General features: G+C 33.2%; 2 protein-coding genes across 12 annotated transcripts in view; both read right to left on the bottom strand.

Annotated features, from left to right (window-relative positions):
• IMPG2 (interphotoreceptor matrix proteoglycan 2) overlaps positions 1-4544 on the bottom strand; it is an 87028-nt gene extending 82484 nt beyond the window's left edge. The window contains exons 1-2 of the mRNA XM_015571275.1: positions 4212-4544; positions 3486-3737 (exon numbers count right to left, since the gene is read on the bottom strand). Coding sequence (XP_015426761.1) covers positions 3486-3737; positions 4212-4296 — 337 coding nt within the window. The 5' untranslated portion in view covers positions 4297-4544. The remainder of the gene's footprint in view (positions 1-3485; positions 3738-4211) is intronic.
• A 4024-nt stretch (positions 4545-8568) lies between these two features.
• SENP7 (SUMO1/sentrin specific peptidase 7) overlaps positions 8569-16367 on the bottom strand; it is a 159520-nt gene continuing 151721 nt past the window's right edge. For 10 of the 11 annotated variants that reach the window (XM_015571282.1, XM_015571281.1, XM_006774976.2 and 7 more), the window contains 6 exons: positions 15750-15874; positions 14373-14425; positions 13020-13063; positions 12860-12928; positions 12076-12226; positions 8573-10361 (listed from right to left, as the gene is read on the bottom strand). In XM_015571282.1, coding sequence (XP_015426768.1) covers positions 10224-10361; positions 12076-12226; positions 12860-12928; positions 13020-13063; positions 14373-14425; positions 15750-15874 — 580 coding nt within the window. In that variant the 3' untranslated portion in view covers positions 8573-10223. Of the gene's footprint in view, positions 10362-12075; positions 12227-12859; positions 12929-13019; positions 13064-14372; positions 14426-15749; positions 15875-16367 lie in introns of all 11 variants that reach the window. The other variant, XM_006774977.2, reaches the window with a different exon arrangement.

Raw genomic sequence — 16367 nt, 5'->3', positions numbered from 1 at the left:
GGGGGGGGGCCCCTCAGACTGGCCTGTGCCCTCTCGCAGGTTGGGAACCCTTGGGGGATGTCCACCTGCCAGCTTAGGCCTGCTCCCCAGGTAATTGAGCCTAAGCTGGCAGTTAGACATCCCTCTGGCAGCCCAGGAGCCCTCAGGGGATGTCCAACTGCAGTGAAAGTGGAAGAAATTCCAGCCACTGCCACTGTGCTTGCCAGCCGTGAGCCGGGCTTCTGGCTGAGTGGCGCTCCCCCTGTGGGAGCGCACTGACCACCAGGTGGCAGCTCCTGCATTGAGTGTCTGCCCCCTGGTGGCCAGTGCATATCATAGCTACCAGTCATTCTGCTGTTCAGTCACTTTGCATATTAGCCTTTTATTATATAGGATTGACTGTATTCTCTGTGCTGTACTTTACACCCTTGTGACTATTTCGTAACTACCCATTTGTACTTCTTAATCCCTTTACCTTTTTTCACCCAGGTCCCAACCTCCACCCCCTCTGGCAACCATCAGTCTGTTCTCTGTACCTGAGTCAGTTTCTAGATTGTTTGTTTGTTTATTTTGTTCTTTAAATTCCACATATACGTGAAAGCATATAGTGTTTGCCTCTATTTAACTTATTTCACTAAACATAATACCCTCTAGGTCCATCCATACTGTTGCAAATGGCAAAAAAGTGAAACTAGACCACTTTCTTACAGCATACACAAGAATAAACTCAACATGGATTAAAGATTTAAATGCAAAACTCAAAACCATAAAGCTCCTAGAAGAAAATGTAGGCAGTAAAATCTCAGACATATCTTGTAACAATATTTTTTCTAACATATTTCCTTGGGCAAGGGAAATAAAAGAAAAAATAAGCAAATGGGACTACATCAAACTAGTAAGTTTTTGCAAAGCAAAGGAAACCATCATCAACAAAATAAAAAGACAATCTACTGAATGGAAAAAAGATAATCGCCAATGATACATCTGATAATGGGTTACTATCCAAAATGTACAATTTCTTCTTATCTGCCTAAGACACAGTCTATTTCCAATCTTTAAATAGTAATATAAAATTCCAATATAAAATGACAAACTAGACAAAATAATAATTACACTTAGTAAAAGAAGCCAGACAAAAACAAGAGTACATAGTGTGATTACATTTATGTAAAAAAGCATAGAATGCAAACTACTAAATAATGATAGAAAGTAGATTAGTGGCTGCCCCAGTACTGAGGTAAATGGAAGTGGTAAGAGAGGGAAGGCACATAAGAAAATGTTTGGGGATGATTGATAAGTTCATTATCTTAATTGAAGTGATAATATCAAGGGTAAATATATTTGCGAAAACTAATCAAATTGTATACTTTAAATATGTGGTTTATAATCCATCAAAATATGTCTTAATAAAACCATATTTTAAAAGGTCCAACTACAATCTTTAATAAAGATTACATCTTTGTGCCTGTAAATGAATCATGAGTATTTCTGGTTATTTCCAAAAAAAAATTGGAGGGGGTGCAGGAAAAGTATTTGAGGTGTATTTAGATAGATGATCAGTAAAAAGTGTGGGTATATTAACCCCAGGTATTAAAGAGAGAAAGATACTATCAATTACATTCTACTCTAACCAACCTAAATATCTGTTTAATTCTACAAATCATTAGGTTAAATATAGTTGCTTCTTCCTTATATAGAGATATTTTTCAAAACTGTTATACCAAGTAGCAATGATACCAAATACTCTATGAAGGAAAAATTGAGCAAATCGTTAGATTGAGTTAGCTTTGTGGAAAGAGCTAAGATCATTGGTTGGACATTAAATGGATCTCTCCAATTTCCAAACCCTTGGTTCTAAGGACATAATCCAATTGTCTCCTCAAAAATGTCTTTAAAATCAAGATCTAGGTTGAAATATTAATTTTTCCTAATTTTTAAAAATATAACAAATGAGATATATACTCAACACCATGACAGGAACAGTTATATCAACATTGTTGCAATCTTGATGTACTGTCCCAGCTGTTTTAGTGTTAGAAGGCGCCTTTCCAATAATCCTTCATAGCATCTGTATTTTAAAGTTAGTTATTCTAGGAATGCTTTATTTTTCTTTTTGTTGGCTTCTTTATCAATAGTATCTTGTGAGTTTATAAACACAAGAATAAAGCAATTAAAAGGCATAATAACCACATTCCTTTGGTTATGATTATTTCCTCTTCAATTTAACAAGCAGCTATCTAGATATTCTGGTCAACTTTAAAATAATGTTTTTTTAAATCCAGGTAGTAGAAATTGTATTTTCATAAATTATAAACTGTCACTCTCATTCATCTTCAGTTCCTTTATTGTCTTCTCTGGAATTTGCTATTTCTGGCATATGTCCTATACACAAAAGGCCAGGCCAAAGGATTTCCATTCAAAAAGTAAAAGGGAAGCTTATTGCTTAATAATGTTTGATAGGCCCAAATACAAGCAAGAGATATAAATATTCTCCAAAAAAATAAAAGGTGCTAACACATTATGCCACTTTAACAAACAAAAAAACAAATATATAAATATATGTAATATCTGTTATTGTTATTTTTTTAAACACGTGCTTTAGTGAGGGAGGACAAGGGGAAGGACAAAATGGAGGAAAATAAGGAGAAGATAAAGTAGCAGCTCAGGGTGAAGCTTCATATAGCCCAGTGCCTGAAAAACAGTAAGTGCTAAATAAATATTTATTGAATATTTAAACATGAATGAGCAAGCCTGGTTTCAGCATCATTTCATCATCTTTCTCCACTTTAGTTTATTAGCATCACATCTATATAATGGCTTTTTATTGGTTCTTGAGGGGCAAAAAGCAAAGTTTGGGAGTCCTCCAAATATCTAAGGGATATGTTATGGTCAATTAAGCAATTTTGGTTAGTAAACAGAGGAAACAGAGACTGACTTCACATAATAAAAAGGTATGAAATTAAGGATAATATGTTTAGCTAAAAATAAAATAAAATCCTAGTTTTGTTGCAATAAGGTCTCTTGTGAGAAGTGCCATCATTCTAGATGTCAAAGTTTTATGTGTACCAACCAGAGAATAAGCAGTATGAGTCTATAGAATGTCTACACTATAAAATACAAAAATTGATATTTTATGTATATAAAGTAACTAATTAGTCAAATAGGTAAGTATAGCTTCATAAATATATTTTTTGGTATATTTAGGCAAATTACTGTAATGAAGAAGTAAAAATTATAATTCATTTATCCCATAACAGAAACTGGTATTTTTAAAGTGCTTAAAAAGAATTAAATCATTTCCTCTAGTTAAAAAATATCAACTTTCCTCCAAAGGTGTATGAATACTATATCCTTAGCAAGTCCCTTATCCATAGCTAGTAGAAAGATATTCGGCTCAGTCCCTATCTAAATGATCACAAATTGTGAATTATAATGAGACACAACAAATGTGATAAAACCATGTTTGAATGCCATTACAGAGCCCAAGGATTTGGATCTTGGCTTACCTCGGACTTGAAAATATTTCACATGGTTTGCCACAGCCTCTGTAACACTTTCATCAGGGCAGATTTTTACTCCATTAGGGAACAGAGTGGATCGCCTTCTTCTAAGCAACCAGTGTCTCTCAGCTTCTCTGTGGTCCCGAGGTCCTTTGTTTCCACTGGACAGGGAAGAGTCTGCGGATTCTGAGCCAGTCGGGAGAAAAGAAACTGTACTGGTGGGTTCTTGGGTTTCTTCTAAAGATAAGTAGGTCTGTGCTACAGAGTGAAGGCATAAACAAGGCTTCTGGTGATAAATGAAGATACAGTACGAAAGGTAACAAAGAAAAACTGTAAGGCAACAAAAAAAACGGACATTTGTGCCACATAAGGATTTTTCAAGTCGATCTCAGATTATAGACATGGGTGCCTAAGGAGAAGAGGAGTGAAGTATTCAATCTTTTCTCCATTTAACTCCTACTCCCTCGTTTCCAGATTGTTAGTTATTGAAGTCAAGTATACATCCAATTTCATACAAGAGGTAAAAGGAAGTAAGTTTTGAATCAGGAAATACTAACGAAGAGGAAAACCAAAATTATCAGAGCTCTTAAAACAGTGTAAATGAATCAATATCAAAGATTAATAGAATAGTATTTGATTCAATTTCTTATAGCAGTCACATCAAATATTATTTTTACAGAGAATACATTATAGATATAAAAAAGGATAAAAATAATATCAATTTTAAAGTACCTGTTAATGATGAAAGGTTTTCTTCTATCAGGACAAATATCAAAATACCCAAAGAAATCTTCCCAGAATGAGGAAACATAATCATTTGGCCAAAACCAAAGAGATGAGGAAAGACCAAAATTCTTAACTGAGCACCCAAAGCCTTGAAGCTTCCAGTAACAAATTGTTACAGGAAAAATCTAACATTTAAAAATTTATGTTTGAGAATTGGCAAACATTCCAAAACCATTATAAATGAGCATAAATAAAAACGGTGTCCTTTCAAAGTACCCTCACTCTTCTCTCTTCAGCATGCTATGAAAGCAGGAGAGATAAGCTAATTAGAGCAGATGGGGAGAGACAATTTTATTCTAATCTAGCCCTCTAAGCTCTTTACTAACACTCTCCTTGCCTTTAATAAGCAGTTTGTTTAAAAATAATGTTTCATGTATATTTCACCAAGTTTTACAATTTTTATGAGTCTATTAGTCGAATCTTATCAATTCAAATGTTCTCTAGGTTATTCTAGAACCAACAATTTATAAGCATAAAATGTCCAAACTGACTATACCTGTCTGATTCATAATACAGATCTACACACAAAATTAGTTTTCTTGGAGCTGTTTCTCTTTGTAATAAGTCTACTGTCCTTAAATTTCCTTCCTTGATAAAATATTTGAAGATCTTTCACTATAACTGCTTACTATGTCTTCTTCCTTATCTAGAAAATGGGATAGTAGTAGTAAACTACTGCTATGAGAGAGCTAGTGTGAGGATTGAATTAGGTAATATACAGAAAATGCTTAGAATAGTACCTGGTGCATACTGCACACACAATATGAAGAATAGCTATGAGATAATAACTTTATTGCTTAATTTGGTATGGCCCAGTGTGTTATCCCTCACCCCATAGGACCAGATAGAAGTCTTTGTATTAAGACAGTTGTTTTTATCAAATAAACCTAGTAGAAAATAATTTCATTATAATCCTTGTGGAAGCTAGAATTTATTAGCAAATAGCATTGAATGTATCTTACTAGTATGTCATATACCTCAGTTTTTAAAAAAAAAAGTTTTCTAATGATCTAAAGCACATTTTCTCTGAAGAATCCTAAACTGTGTTAAATCATCCTTTCTTTTATGCTTTAGGAAAAGCTCAAGTGTATTTTTTAATACAAGCTCATACAAACCACATTTTCAGCCCTTCTTTAAGCTCACAAATCTCAATGACCATTAAATAAATACATGAGCACAGAAGTATTTGCAATATATTGATACGAATTTTATTTGCCAAACTGTTGCTGAGTAGGAGGAAAAATCTGAAAATTTTACTAGCTAAGTGAAATGAGATAGGTCAAAGAAAAGTTTCATGTTGATAATTCAGACCAAGAAAGGCCCGGCCGGTTAGGCTCAGTGGAGCACTTTAAGGTAACAAAAGCTACTTGGAAATTCTTTTCAATGGCCTACTCCAACAAGCCAGGAGATGTTCCGAGACTCACAGTATTCTGGAAACATTTCTGTACTTAGAATGAGAAAAACCCTGGGCAACCCTGAGTTCAAATTCTGTTTTTACCACTTAATATTTGATTTTGGTGAACCTAAACTCCTTGAACTGATTTAATCACCAAAGAAATTAGGTATGATAATCTGTCTATATCACAGGGTTTCTGGGGAAAAATAGGAAATATGAAAATTCTTAAACTAATGTACACTATTTGTCTTTCATTACAAGTGTTCATAAAGTTTTAAGAGGTTTCAAATTTTGGAATTCTCTTTTGTTCAAACTGCAGAATGGAATAAATGTTCCCTAATTTAAATTATACCTCAAGTATTTACTTAAGAACTCTAACAATGGTTATTATATTCTATAAAAAATAGTTTGTAAGATTTCAAAAATCTGTACTTAAAAAAAATAGTATGAAAACTTCAGCTGGGTTCATTTGCTTCTAAATACATTTACCATTTTATCAATTCATTTAACTTCACATTTAATGTACCTTTTAACTGCAGCATTCTTAGAGTAATTGCATCTATGATACAAGGCAGTACATGACTACCATAAGGTGGTGCCAGGGGAACCCAGGAAAACGATTAATTCCAACTGGAAATCTAAAGGGGGTTTATTAGAGAAGATAACATTCCAGCCAGGCCTTTAACGGCCTGGTGCAGTGGCATTTCAGTGGGCAGAGGTGGAGAGGGTTAGTGGGAAGAGATGGGAGTTAGGAAAAAAACCTGGTCATTATCAGTAAGGTAGAAAAAAACACAATCTGTACAGAAAATAGGAAGGTATTTGCTAAAGCAGGAACAGGAGCCTCGGGAAAATAGGTTGGGAATGGAGGTTGGAAAGGTTGAGGTAGATTACGAAATACCTTGAAAGTCTTACCAAGAATGTTGGATTTTTTTCCTACAGATGAAAAGATTATCTAATTTTAATTACTCAGAAAAAAATGCTCCTTGAGTTTTCATTGAGATTCTTTTTAGGAAATATTTCAAAACCTCATCTGATGGTCCTTATGCTTCAAGAAATATACCACAAATTATAAGTTGGTAAGAAAGTAAACAAACATTGTGCTTAGAAATAACAAGTACCAGGTTCTTTCATCCATTCTTTAATTCCAAACGAGTTGACAATCATTTATTGACTCAGCAAAAGTTTCCAGGTGTTGACTATATGCTACTAATATACTAAATACAGCAAATGCAAAATGTTTGTTCTTTAGGAGCATGTAGTCTATAGGTGAAGACATGTATACAAACAACGAAATAAAACTGATGAGAGAAATATAAACAAGTCATTATGGGGGAACAGGAGAGGTAATGAATTATTCTGTTTGAGCAAATGTGGGGTGATGACATTTGAGCCAGATTTGGGGAAAAAAACAAAGTTGACAAGAAGTAGTGAAAGGGTGCTCTAGAAAGAAGGACTGGTATGTGCAGGCCTGAGGTGTGGAGATGCAATGTTGCAACATCTATTCCAAACAACCACCTATGATCTTGGGTTCCAAATGACATTCACACTCACAGGATAACAGTCCATAACCTAGCTCCTTTCGTTCCTATTTGATACACAGCACAGAAAGCAATGCATCAAATAAAGCGTATCTTCAAGTGGAATCTCTATAGGAGTCCTGACCCTGATTTCTCTAGCGCCCAGAAAGGATGTAAGAGAGGAGACCACCTTATGCAGATCACACCAGACCAGCATATGGAAGCCTCATCCACACAGAACCATGTCTTTTAACAAACTTCCCAAACTTCCACGCCCAGTTAGGATAGACTGCAGAGGGAAGCAGGGTTTTATACAATCTGATCCAGCAGGCTTTCCGAGCATGCATGTCCACTCAGTTCTCCAGTCCAGACACAGTTAACCGTTAAAGGTCTTTTCCACCATTTAAAAAAAATGTTGACTACAGCTGACAGTTCACATTTATTTAAGCTCAGTACATTTCCTAAGAAACAATATTGAAAAAAAGAAAACCCAAGGTAATTTCCTACAAATAAAAGGCTTAAGCTTGGTGTTAAGCCAAAAGTAATTAAAGTATAAAGTAATAATTTTATATGACTAAAAGTAGGTCAGAGTGGAAAGATGAGGATAAAGATAGAAACAAGTTTAGAAAGGGCTCTGTATGATGAGTCTGTACCTGTTTTCTCCCTAACAAAAAAGATAAGCTGATTTAATCAATTCACTTTAATAAACTTTTTCTAAGGTGGTTGAATATCACTCTTTTTTAAAAGCTAACCTTTGCCTAACTGGTGTGACTCAGCAGTTGAATGTCGACCCAGGAACCAAGAAGTCACTGGTTTGATTCGCAGTCAGGGCACATGCCCAAGTTGCAGGCTCGATCCCCAGTAGGGGGTGTGCAGGAGGCAGCTGATTGATGATGTTCCTCTCTCATTGATGTTTCTATCTATCCCCTCTCCCTTCCTCTCTCTCTAAAACTCAATAAAAACATATTTTTGAAAAGCTATCATTTTACTTTTAACCCCAAGAGTTGTGAATTAAAAATAGTAATACTTCTTCAGGAAGGTTTTCCCTGTCCACTGACAACCCTCTTACCACCTCTCCCTCTCCCTAGCGCGTGCTTGTGCTCCCAAAGAAACTGTATGATTGCTTTTATCAGGGAATATTAAGACTGTTCGTTCATATGTCCACTTCTCCCATTATACTATAAAGAATTCAGAAGATCTATCATTCATTTTATTGTAACTAGAAAATTGCCAAATGTTTCCTGAACTGACAATCAAATTAGCAATATGCTTGTTAAAACAGAAAGGAAAATTAATCTAAGCATCAGCCACATGATATGCACTGGCCACTGTACAACTCAAAATTTATTTCTAAGACGCACACATTTCTTTAAAAAATTATACCTCAATCTAACGAATTGTAAATATGTTTAATATAAAATGTTGATATTCTCAAACCATTCCCACATGAATTTAGGAAAATGAATTTTAAACAATCTTCAAAACATGATAAAAGACAGTGGTATCTTTGAAAAACACACAAACAAAAATATTAAGAAGTCACAAGAAAATGTATTATATATTTACTCTACCAAAATTTGATGTATGAAACAATTAATAGTCATCTTAAAAAGTCCCCTCCTACACACACACATAAATTGGGAATGAAGCATGTAATTATAAGATTCTTTATAGGAAACTTCCAAAAGACAAATATCTTTAACAATATAAAGATGGTGACAAGATTAACAAAAGCTTAAAAACACTGAGGCTTAACTGACAATATCAATTCACATGATTCTGAAATAAAATGTTCCTACTTTTAGCTTTATCTGAAATTTCCTTTGCTTCACTGCTTTATATACAGTTACAATGGAAATCAAAGAGACGCTTAAAACAGAAGATTAAAATATTCTTTAAAAAAACATTTTCCTTATCTGAGAAAATACACTATAATTGTCCCCTCAAAATATTCTTGATAACATTAGAGGGTTATGAAGTATTTCTATAATACCACCCTCAGCACATGAATTTGTAACTGTTACCTAAACATTGAATAAAAAAAAGTAAGCTCCATGGGGATTACAGGTCTCTAAAAAGACCAATTTAAAAATATAAAAGCAATGATAGCAATCTGGTTACAGATGAATACTGGGTAACAGAGCTATAAAATTATATATTTAGTTCTAACAATAAATAAGACTTTGAGGGTATTTTTTAATTAAAATTATAAGGACACCAATTTTATCTTGTATACTTACATAAATTGTGTACATATATTCTGGGGTAATGTAGCAGTCAGTATATAGCTATACTTCAAATTGAGTTACATATATAATTTTTAAAACATTTTTTGTTACAAATTTCACCCTGAATGAACGAACTCAATTCTCAGTTCCCCACATATGAAATTTAAAAAAAAAAAAAAGGAAAAAAAATTACAGCAGAGTAATGGTTCCATTTAGCAGATGAGAAAAATAAGCTGCGCTTTGAAAGACTGAATTTTTATCATCTTGCTAACATTATGTCTTCTTTTACACTATACAGAAGGGATGCCATAAATGGCACTTTCTGAAGCCTTGATACTAAATTCGTTAAAAAAAAATACACAGTATTCATACTGCATGCTTGAGCTGCAAAGAATAGAATTACAATATCATGTGACTTGTCAAAAAATCTGACAAGCACTGGGGCTGTTAGCAGGGAGGACCAAGCTCCCCTTAACTCCTGTTATGTGGAAGTACAGATCACATAGTTTTATTATCTACAAAAACATTCCCACATTACATATGCTATTGCATAATCCAAGCATATTACATCAGAAAAATATCAAATATTTATGAAATTTCCATTTCTATCTAATAAGTTTATGTATCTCACCCCCATTTCCTCTCCATCTATAAGATCCCAACAATCTAATAATACACCTTATATATTTTAAATAAAGGCCAATGACTTATAAAACTACTACAAGTTATTTTCTTCTCTGTGAGCTGGCTAACACAAATGCTGGTAAGCAGCTTTCCTGTAATCATGTAGAACATCTGTCATCTTTGTACAGATTAACTAGCTACTGCTTCCCTTCTGCTGCTGCAAATGAAGTTTCAAAATGAGCTCGCGAATATCCTCCCGTTTGGTCTTTATTACATGACGAGGAAACCATTTCTCCAAATGAATTGGAAGTTCAAAATTAACAATAGGATCCTAGAGAAAAGAAAGAATGCAATCATTTTAGTGGTATAATTCAAATTTGTTTGAATTTCATTTTTACAAGAAATGAGAAATTGCCAACTTTATTTAAACAACAACTTTACTGAGATATCATTCACATACCATAAAATTCACCTAAGATATGCATTTGAATGGTTTTCAGTATATTCACAAAATTGTGCAACCATCACCACCATCATTTTAAAACATTTTCATTAAATTGCTAACTTTAGAACATCAAAAATAAATCCTGTTTGTTCTGTTACAATGGTGTTGAACTGATTCGTGCAAAACAGATTAGTAAATAGAGAATGATATAGCTCAATGCAGAAGTCAGGTTGATTTGAACACAATTTTTTCCAAAATGCTAATATTTTGAAATTATTAAAACAAAGAGAAAGTCTTAGCAGTAAATGAAGAATCTTAGATTTTAAAAAACAAAAAACACATCAAATCCTGAAGCAGTGCCTTCTTTTAGTGCAAAAACCAGCCAATTTATTGGCTTCAAGAACTGCTGTATTTTCCATTATGTTAAGCTTAATCAGAAAGTTGCAAGTTATTCAAAAAATAACTGCTGAAGAAGGCTACCTCTAGATCATGTTTATAAATGTGATGAAATCTTACAACCTATATTAGAAGCATATTCTACTGACCGAGGCTATTAAAGTAGAATTATGTAACAAACTCAAAATATGTAATAAGGCACTTAGAATATTCTAAAAATAAAACCAAATCTCTTTGGAAAGAATATTAGAAGACTAGAATTGGCTTTAATGAACTTCCAATGTGAAAAAAAATAACAACGTATTTCAGTGACTTCCATAACATGTACCATATTCTGCTATATGTTATCATTCCTCTCCAATTATACCAAAAGTTGTAACTGCACCTTATAATCCTTACTTTGAATGTACTGTAACCTTTAAGGATTTTCCAAGCAAGTATAAATAACCTGCTCAATATACCAACAACACTGGAAATGACTGAAGTAATAAGCTGACAGTTCAAAAAGCAAAGAGTGATCCCTCGCTATTTAAAATTTCTCCTTTAATATTGCTGCAGTTTTAATGGAGTCTCTGGTGAGCTAGAAAATAATATCCACGCTTGTCACATGGTTTTCTGAACTACTTGAATACATGAATGTAGTTCTGAACATTTTTCTTCAAATTTCTATCTGCCTTACCACTCTCTGCATGCACCCCACCCCCCCAACCCCCAGTAATCATTCTGGAACTCCAATTATATGTAAATTAGACTTTTTGACTGTATCATACTTACCTCTTAATGCTCTGTTCTTTACATTCTTTTTCTTCTCTAAGCAAATTGGATACTTTCTAATGTCTTTTTTTTCTGAAGTTCACTAATCCTATCTTCTGCTGTATCCAGTTTGCTACTAAACCTATCCAATAAGTTCTAAATTTCAGATATATCATTATACATTTTCAACTCTAGAAGGTTCACTTGACTTTTTTAGATTTCATCTCTTCATTCATTTTGTTCATCTTTGACTTTTCTCCAACATATTAATCAAATCATTTCTAAGTTCTTATCTGCTAACTCCCATATATGAATTATCTGTGGTCCCATTCTTTTTTTCTTTCTTTCTTTCTTGATTACCTATAACATTTTCTGTTTCTTTGCTTGCCCAATAGTTCCTGATTGTATACTGGTAACTGTGAATAAGAAATTTATTTATATTTTTACATACCTTAAAGAAGCTTTCCACATATTGCAGTAAATATACTCCACAATCACTGCTATTATCTTGTTTAGGAACTTTAGGGCATAGGTCCACCATGTTTGCTTTGCTGAATTCACGGTGAGTTTTTCGTTTAACTTCCCACTCTACCTCTAAATACCTTAAATCATCAAAAAGTAGATTGACTTGAATAGAAATCCCTTTACTGTTATGTAACACTTTCACAAAAGTGAGAAAACATTTGTTGGCTCAAGCCGAATTTCCAAAGACTGAACTTTAACAGTAGAAATTATAATATGTGAGGCTTCAAAAGTCCTACTTTAAAGAAAATCATCATAGTTTCTAACTAAATGCTAGACCTTTTCCAACAACTCAGCTTTAACAAATCAAAAATATAAAGTTACTTATATTACAAAGTAGATTAACAAATTATTTTAAAACTTTAGCTGCTAGTTTTTTCCAGATCCTTAGAGTAAATTACCAAATTACACACACACACACATACACACACATAATAAGAATGTAAGGTTTATTTCCTAAAGTATTACTTTTGATAATCACTAACATTTGCACTGTTCCTTTGTAAAGTTGTGCTTTTATTCAATTATGAATACAAATTCTGAATTTACTTTTGACATAGTCCTTGAGAAATATTAATACTTAAATTTATAGGCCACATCTAAATACATAATAAAATATAATTCTGACAGCATTTTCAGTAATTCTTAAAATATCTTCAAAATTATTGAGATTTTTAGGTAACAAACTAAAGGGCAAACTTGTCATTACTTACTCTCGTAAATTCTGAACTGTGTTTTGTATAGAAGCAGCTTTCAAGGAGTCTAGTATGAGAATGCACGGCCTATTAAGAGCAAAGGAAAAAATCAAGATGTACATTTTTGTATATGAAGTGAACCTAAATATCTGAAAATATCATTACAGTATGTACCTACCTTTTACACACTTTCTTTGGTATTGACATACTCGTCTCAGTACTCTGAAATAACATAAATTTTTATGACTTTACAATTAAAACTAGTTTGAATAAATTAATATTCAGTTACTTTCTAAAGTGTTTCAAATAACTTTGAAATTAAAATTTCAAATAAGAGTTATTTTCATCATCAAAAGTGAGCTAATTGCACTTTTCAAACTTCACTGATTTATTTTCTTATACTGGTGAAACAGTTGTTTATACAGTTTTACATGTGGCCCAAAGAAGTTATGGACCTTTAATATGTCCTAAAAAACAAGCTGGAACTTTAATTAATTACTCTACTCAGAGTTATCGTCTTCAGAAAAGATAAGCAAATTTAACCTATGCTTACATACATTCTCTACCTCAATAAATAATGTCAGTAGAGACACATTTCTTCCCTCTGAAGCACAAAATGCAGATTAATGCATATTAAGTGAAAAGGATGGATATTTTTTGTTGATAAATTTGAGAAACAATAGGTCAAACAAACATTTCTTTAAAGAGAACTTCTCAGTATCTTTATTATTCGAATATAACAGTGAATCTCTAAGACAGAAATGGCATCCAGGGTTTACCCAAATGAATGGACCTTAGAATCCCTTTTTATCATAAACTGCATCTTAGAACAAGTATTCCAAGGAACCCAATTTGGGAAACCTGGCTTAAAAGCAAGAAAGAACTCCCTATCCTGCCACTGTGCCAATAGAGAAGGAAACACCTTCCTCTGCCTACCCAGTTCCAGTGAAAGTTAAGACACAGGCCTGTGCCAGGGAGGCTGCTGCTATCTATGCTCATCAAAAAGTCATTTGGTGGCTACCTTATTCGATTAAGACACCAAATATAGACCATGCATACTAGTTTGGAGGACCTTACATAGAAAAGTTAATGGTAACAATCTTAATCTCAGAAGCCATGTGGGTTAGCCTTGATTCTATTTTGAATAATTTTTATCAACAATTCACAATAGAAAGTAGAATATAAAAATATGCTTGCTTAGTTTATTAATTACACTAAGTTCAAAAAATTGCTAACATAAGGAAGAATAAAAGTAAATCTGACCCACAGAAACAAGAAAAGTAGTCAACTAAGATGACCAGATAAGCTACTACAAAACTAAACAAACCTAAAGAGTTAAAGTAAGTTAAATAGATGCAAAAAGAATGATAGGATCTCATGTTCTCGTTTCTACTCCCACAAAATCCATCAAAGATTTATAGGCAGCAAAAATTTAATTATGGGCCACCAATGTCCCACAGCCACCTAGCTATGCTGTATTTTACAGATTCATGAGTTTCCCTTCCTTCAAATCTATAAAGAACACACTTACTTGGGAATCCACTGTACCCAAGGATGGTGCTGAAGTAGTACGTAGATCTTTATCTAGTTAGAAATAACAAAGCAGTTATGAGTCTTTATGTCTAATACAAAGTATTTAGATAAGCATAAATTCTAATTTGTATGTATATAGTATTTAAAGGGGAAAAAATACCTGGGATCTATTTAAACTTTTTCATGGTTGAAGTTATAAACAAAATTCAATCAACAGATAAAACTGACTATGGTCAACTATTATCAGAAAATACATAAATCCCAGAGCCAAACTTGAAATACCAGTTAGCTGGGTCAGTTTCTTATAAAAAGACAATCTTCAAAAATGGATCGCTAGTCAAAATGTCTGCTGTTTCTATTTATTTTTAAAAATATATTTTTATTGATTTCAGAAAGAAGGGAGAGGGAGAGAGAGATAGAAACATCAATGATGAGAGAGAATAATTGATCAATTGCCTCCTGCATACCCCAATTGAGAATTAAGCCCGCAACCTGAGCATGTACCCTGACCGGGAATCGAACCATGACATCTTGGTTCATGACATCTTGGCTCAACCACTGAGCCATACCAGCCAGGCAAAATGTCTGCTGTTTTTAATATGGAGGAGCATTAATTTGCCTAGTAACGGTTCTTATAACCTATGATCGATCATAGAGTGTTTCATACGTATACTTTTTAAGAAGAGAATAATTAGAGAAAATTGAAAATAATCAGTTGCTTTATCAGATACAGCCCCCTCCCCCGCCGCCAGATTTTGGTCAGTGTTAATGATAATGACTATTATTAATTCTGCTTGCTGCTTGGGCTACAGCTATAGAACATATAATTTTGATTTTTCTTCTTCAAAGAAAGTAGGCTTATTTGCTTGCTTAATTGGGTTGTAACATAAGAAAAATCAAGGCAGAATTGTAAGAGACCCATATTACCTGGCCAAATTACTATGTCAACAAAAACTGTTACTTTATATTAAGAAAAAATGGGGAGGACATGAGTGAGGGGAGTTTGGGGGCGGGGGGTAATGGGGGCATGAGGACACATATGTAATACCTTAATCAATAAAGAAATTTTTTTTAAAAAAAAGAAAAAATGGGGAATTTCAAGCTTGACTGAAGATCCACAGCATGGATCCTTAGTCATGCTGGCAAGATTATGCTATAAAAAGTACCATGATGAAACTCGATATAAAAGTATATCAAGAATTACATATTGTCTATATAGGAGGTTGGGCATCTATCATGAAAATTTCAGATTTCATATTCTCCTAATAAGTTTAAAGATAATAAATAACTATGCTATCTTTTAACGTCATAATGTTTCCTCTAATCATTCCATTGCTGTTGCCATTAAAAACACCATTTACATTATGTTTATCACCTATTGTTTTGTTGTTGTGTTGGGATTGCTGAGCCTGGGATTGCTGGGATATGGTTTGTGGAAAATCTTCATACACAGCTTCTTCTAACCACGGAAAACAAATAACTGCAAGATACCAGTGAGACCTGTTGAAAAAGAAATACAATCTTAATAACACAAAACCTAAACAATGCAGAAGAATATATCCTAGAGCTACAGCTAAGAAAGGGGGTATGACAAACTTTACATTAATTTTGAAGAAGTCAATTATAATATCTGATATAATACAGAACACACATGCCAAAACTAATTAAGTAAGAAGTAAGACTACTTAGGATAAAATCTGAGTAATTCAAACTTATTTACTTTCATATAGTTAGTGTTTTCTGTCGAGGATCTGCTTTAATAAATAGACTCGAAGCATAATCATTTTTCTATTAGTTCTTAAAGAGCTTATTCTCAAATATTTGAAGATTCATGATAAAATCTTTTGATCTTTTCTAGAGCCCCCCCGCAAAAACATTCAATGTTTCAGTCATTACAGTTTTATGCTCATTTGTCATTTTATTTTTTTCACTATATTTACAATATAACCACTGTCAAAACAAAATCCAAGATACATAACTCATTATTTTAGCT

The sequence above is a fragment of the Myotis davidii genome, unplaced genomic scaffold, assembly GCF_000327345.1.
Source record: "Myotis davidii unplaced genomic scaffold, ASM32734v1 scaffold48, whole genome shotgun sequence".
In the NCBI taxonomy this organism is placed as follows: domain Eukaryota; kingdom Metazoa; phylum Chordata; class Mammalia; order Chiroptera; family Vespertilionidae; genus Myotis; species Myotis davidii.
This window is presented reverse-complemented; position numbering and strand designations above follow the sequence as displayed.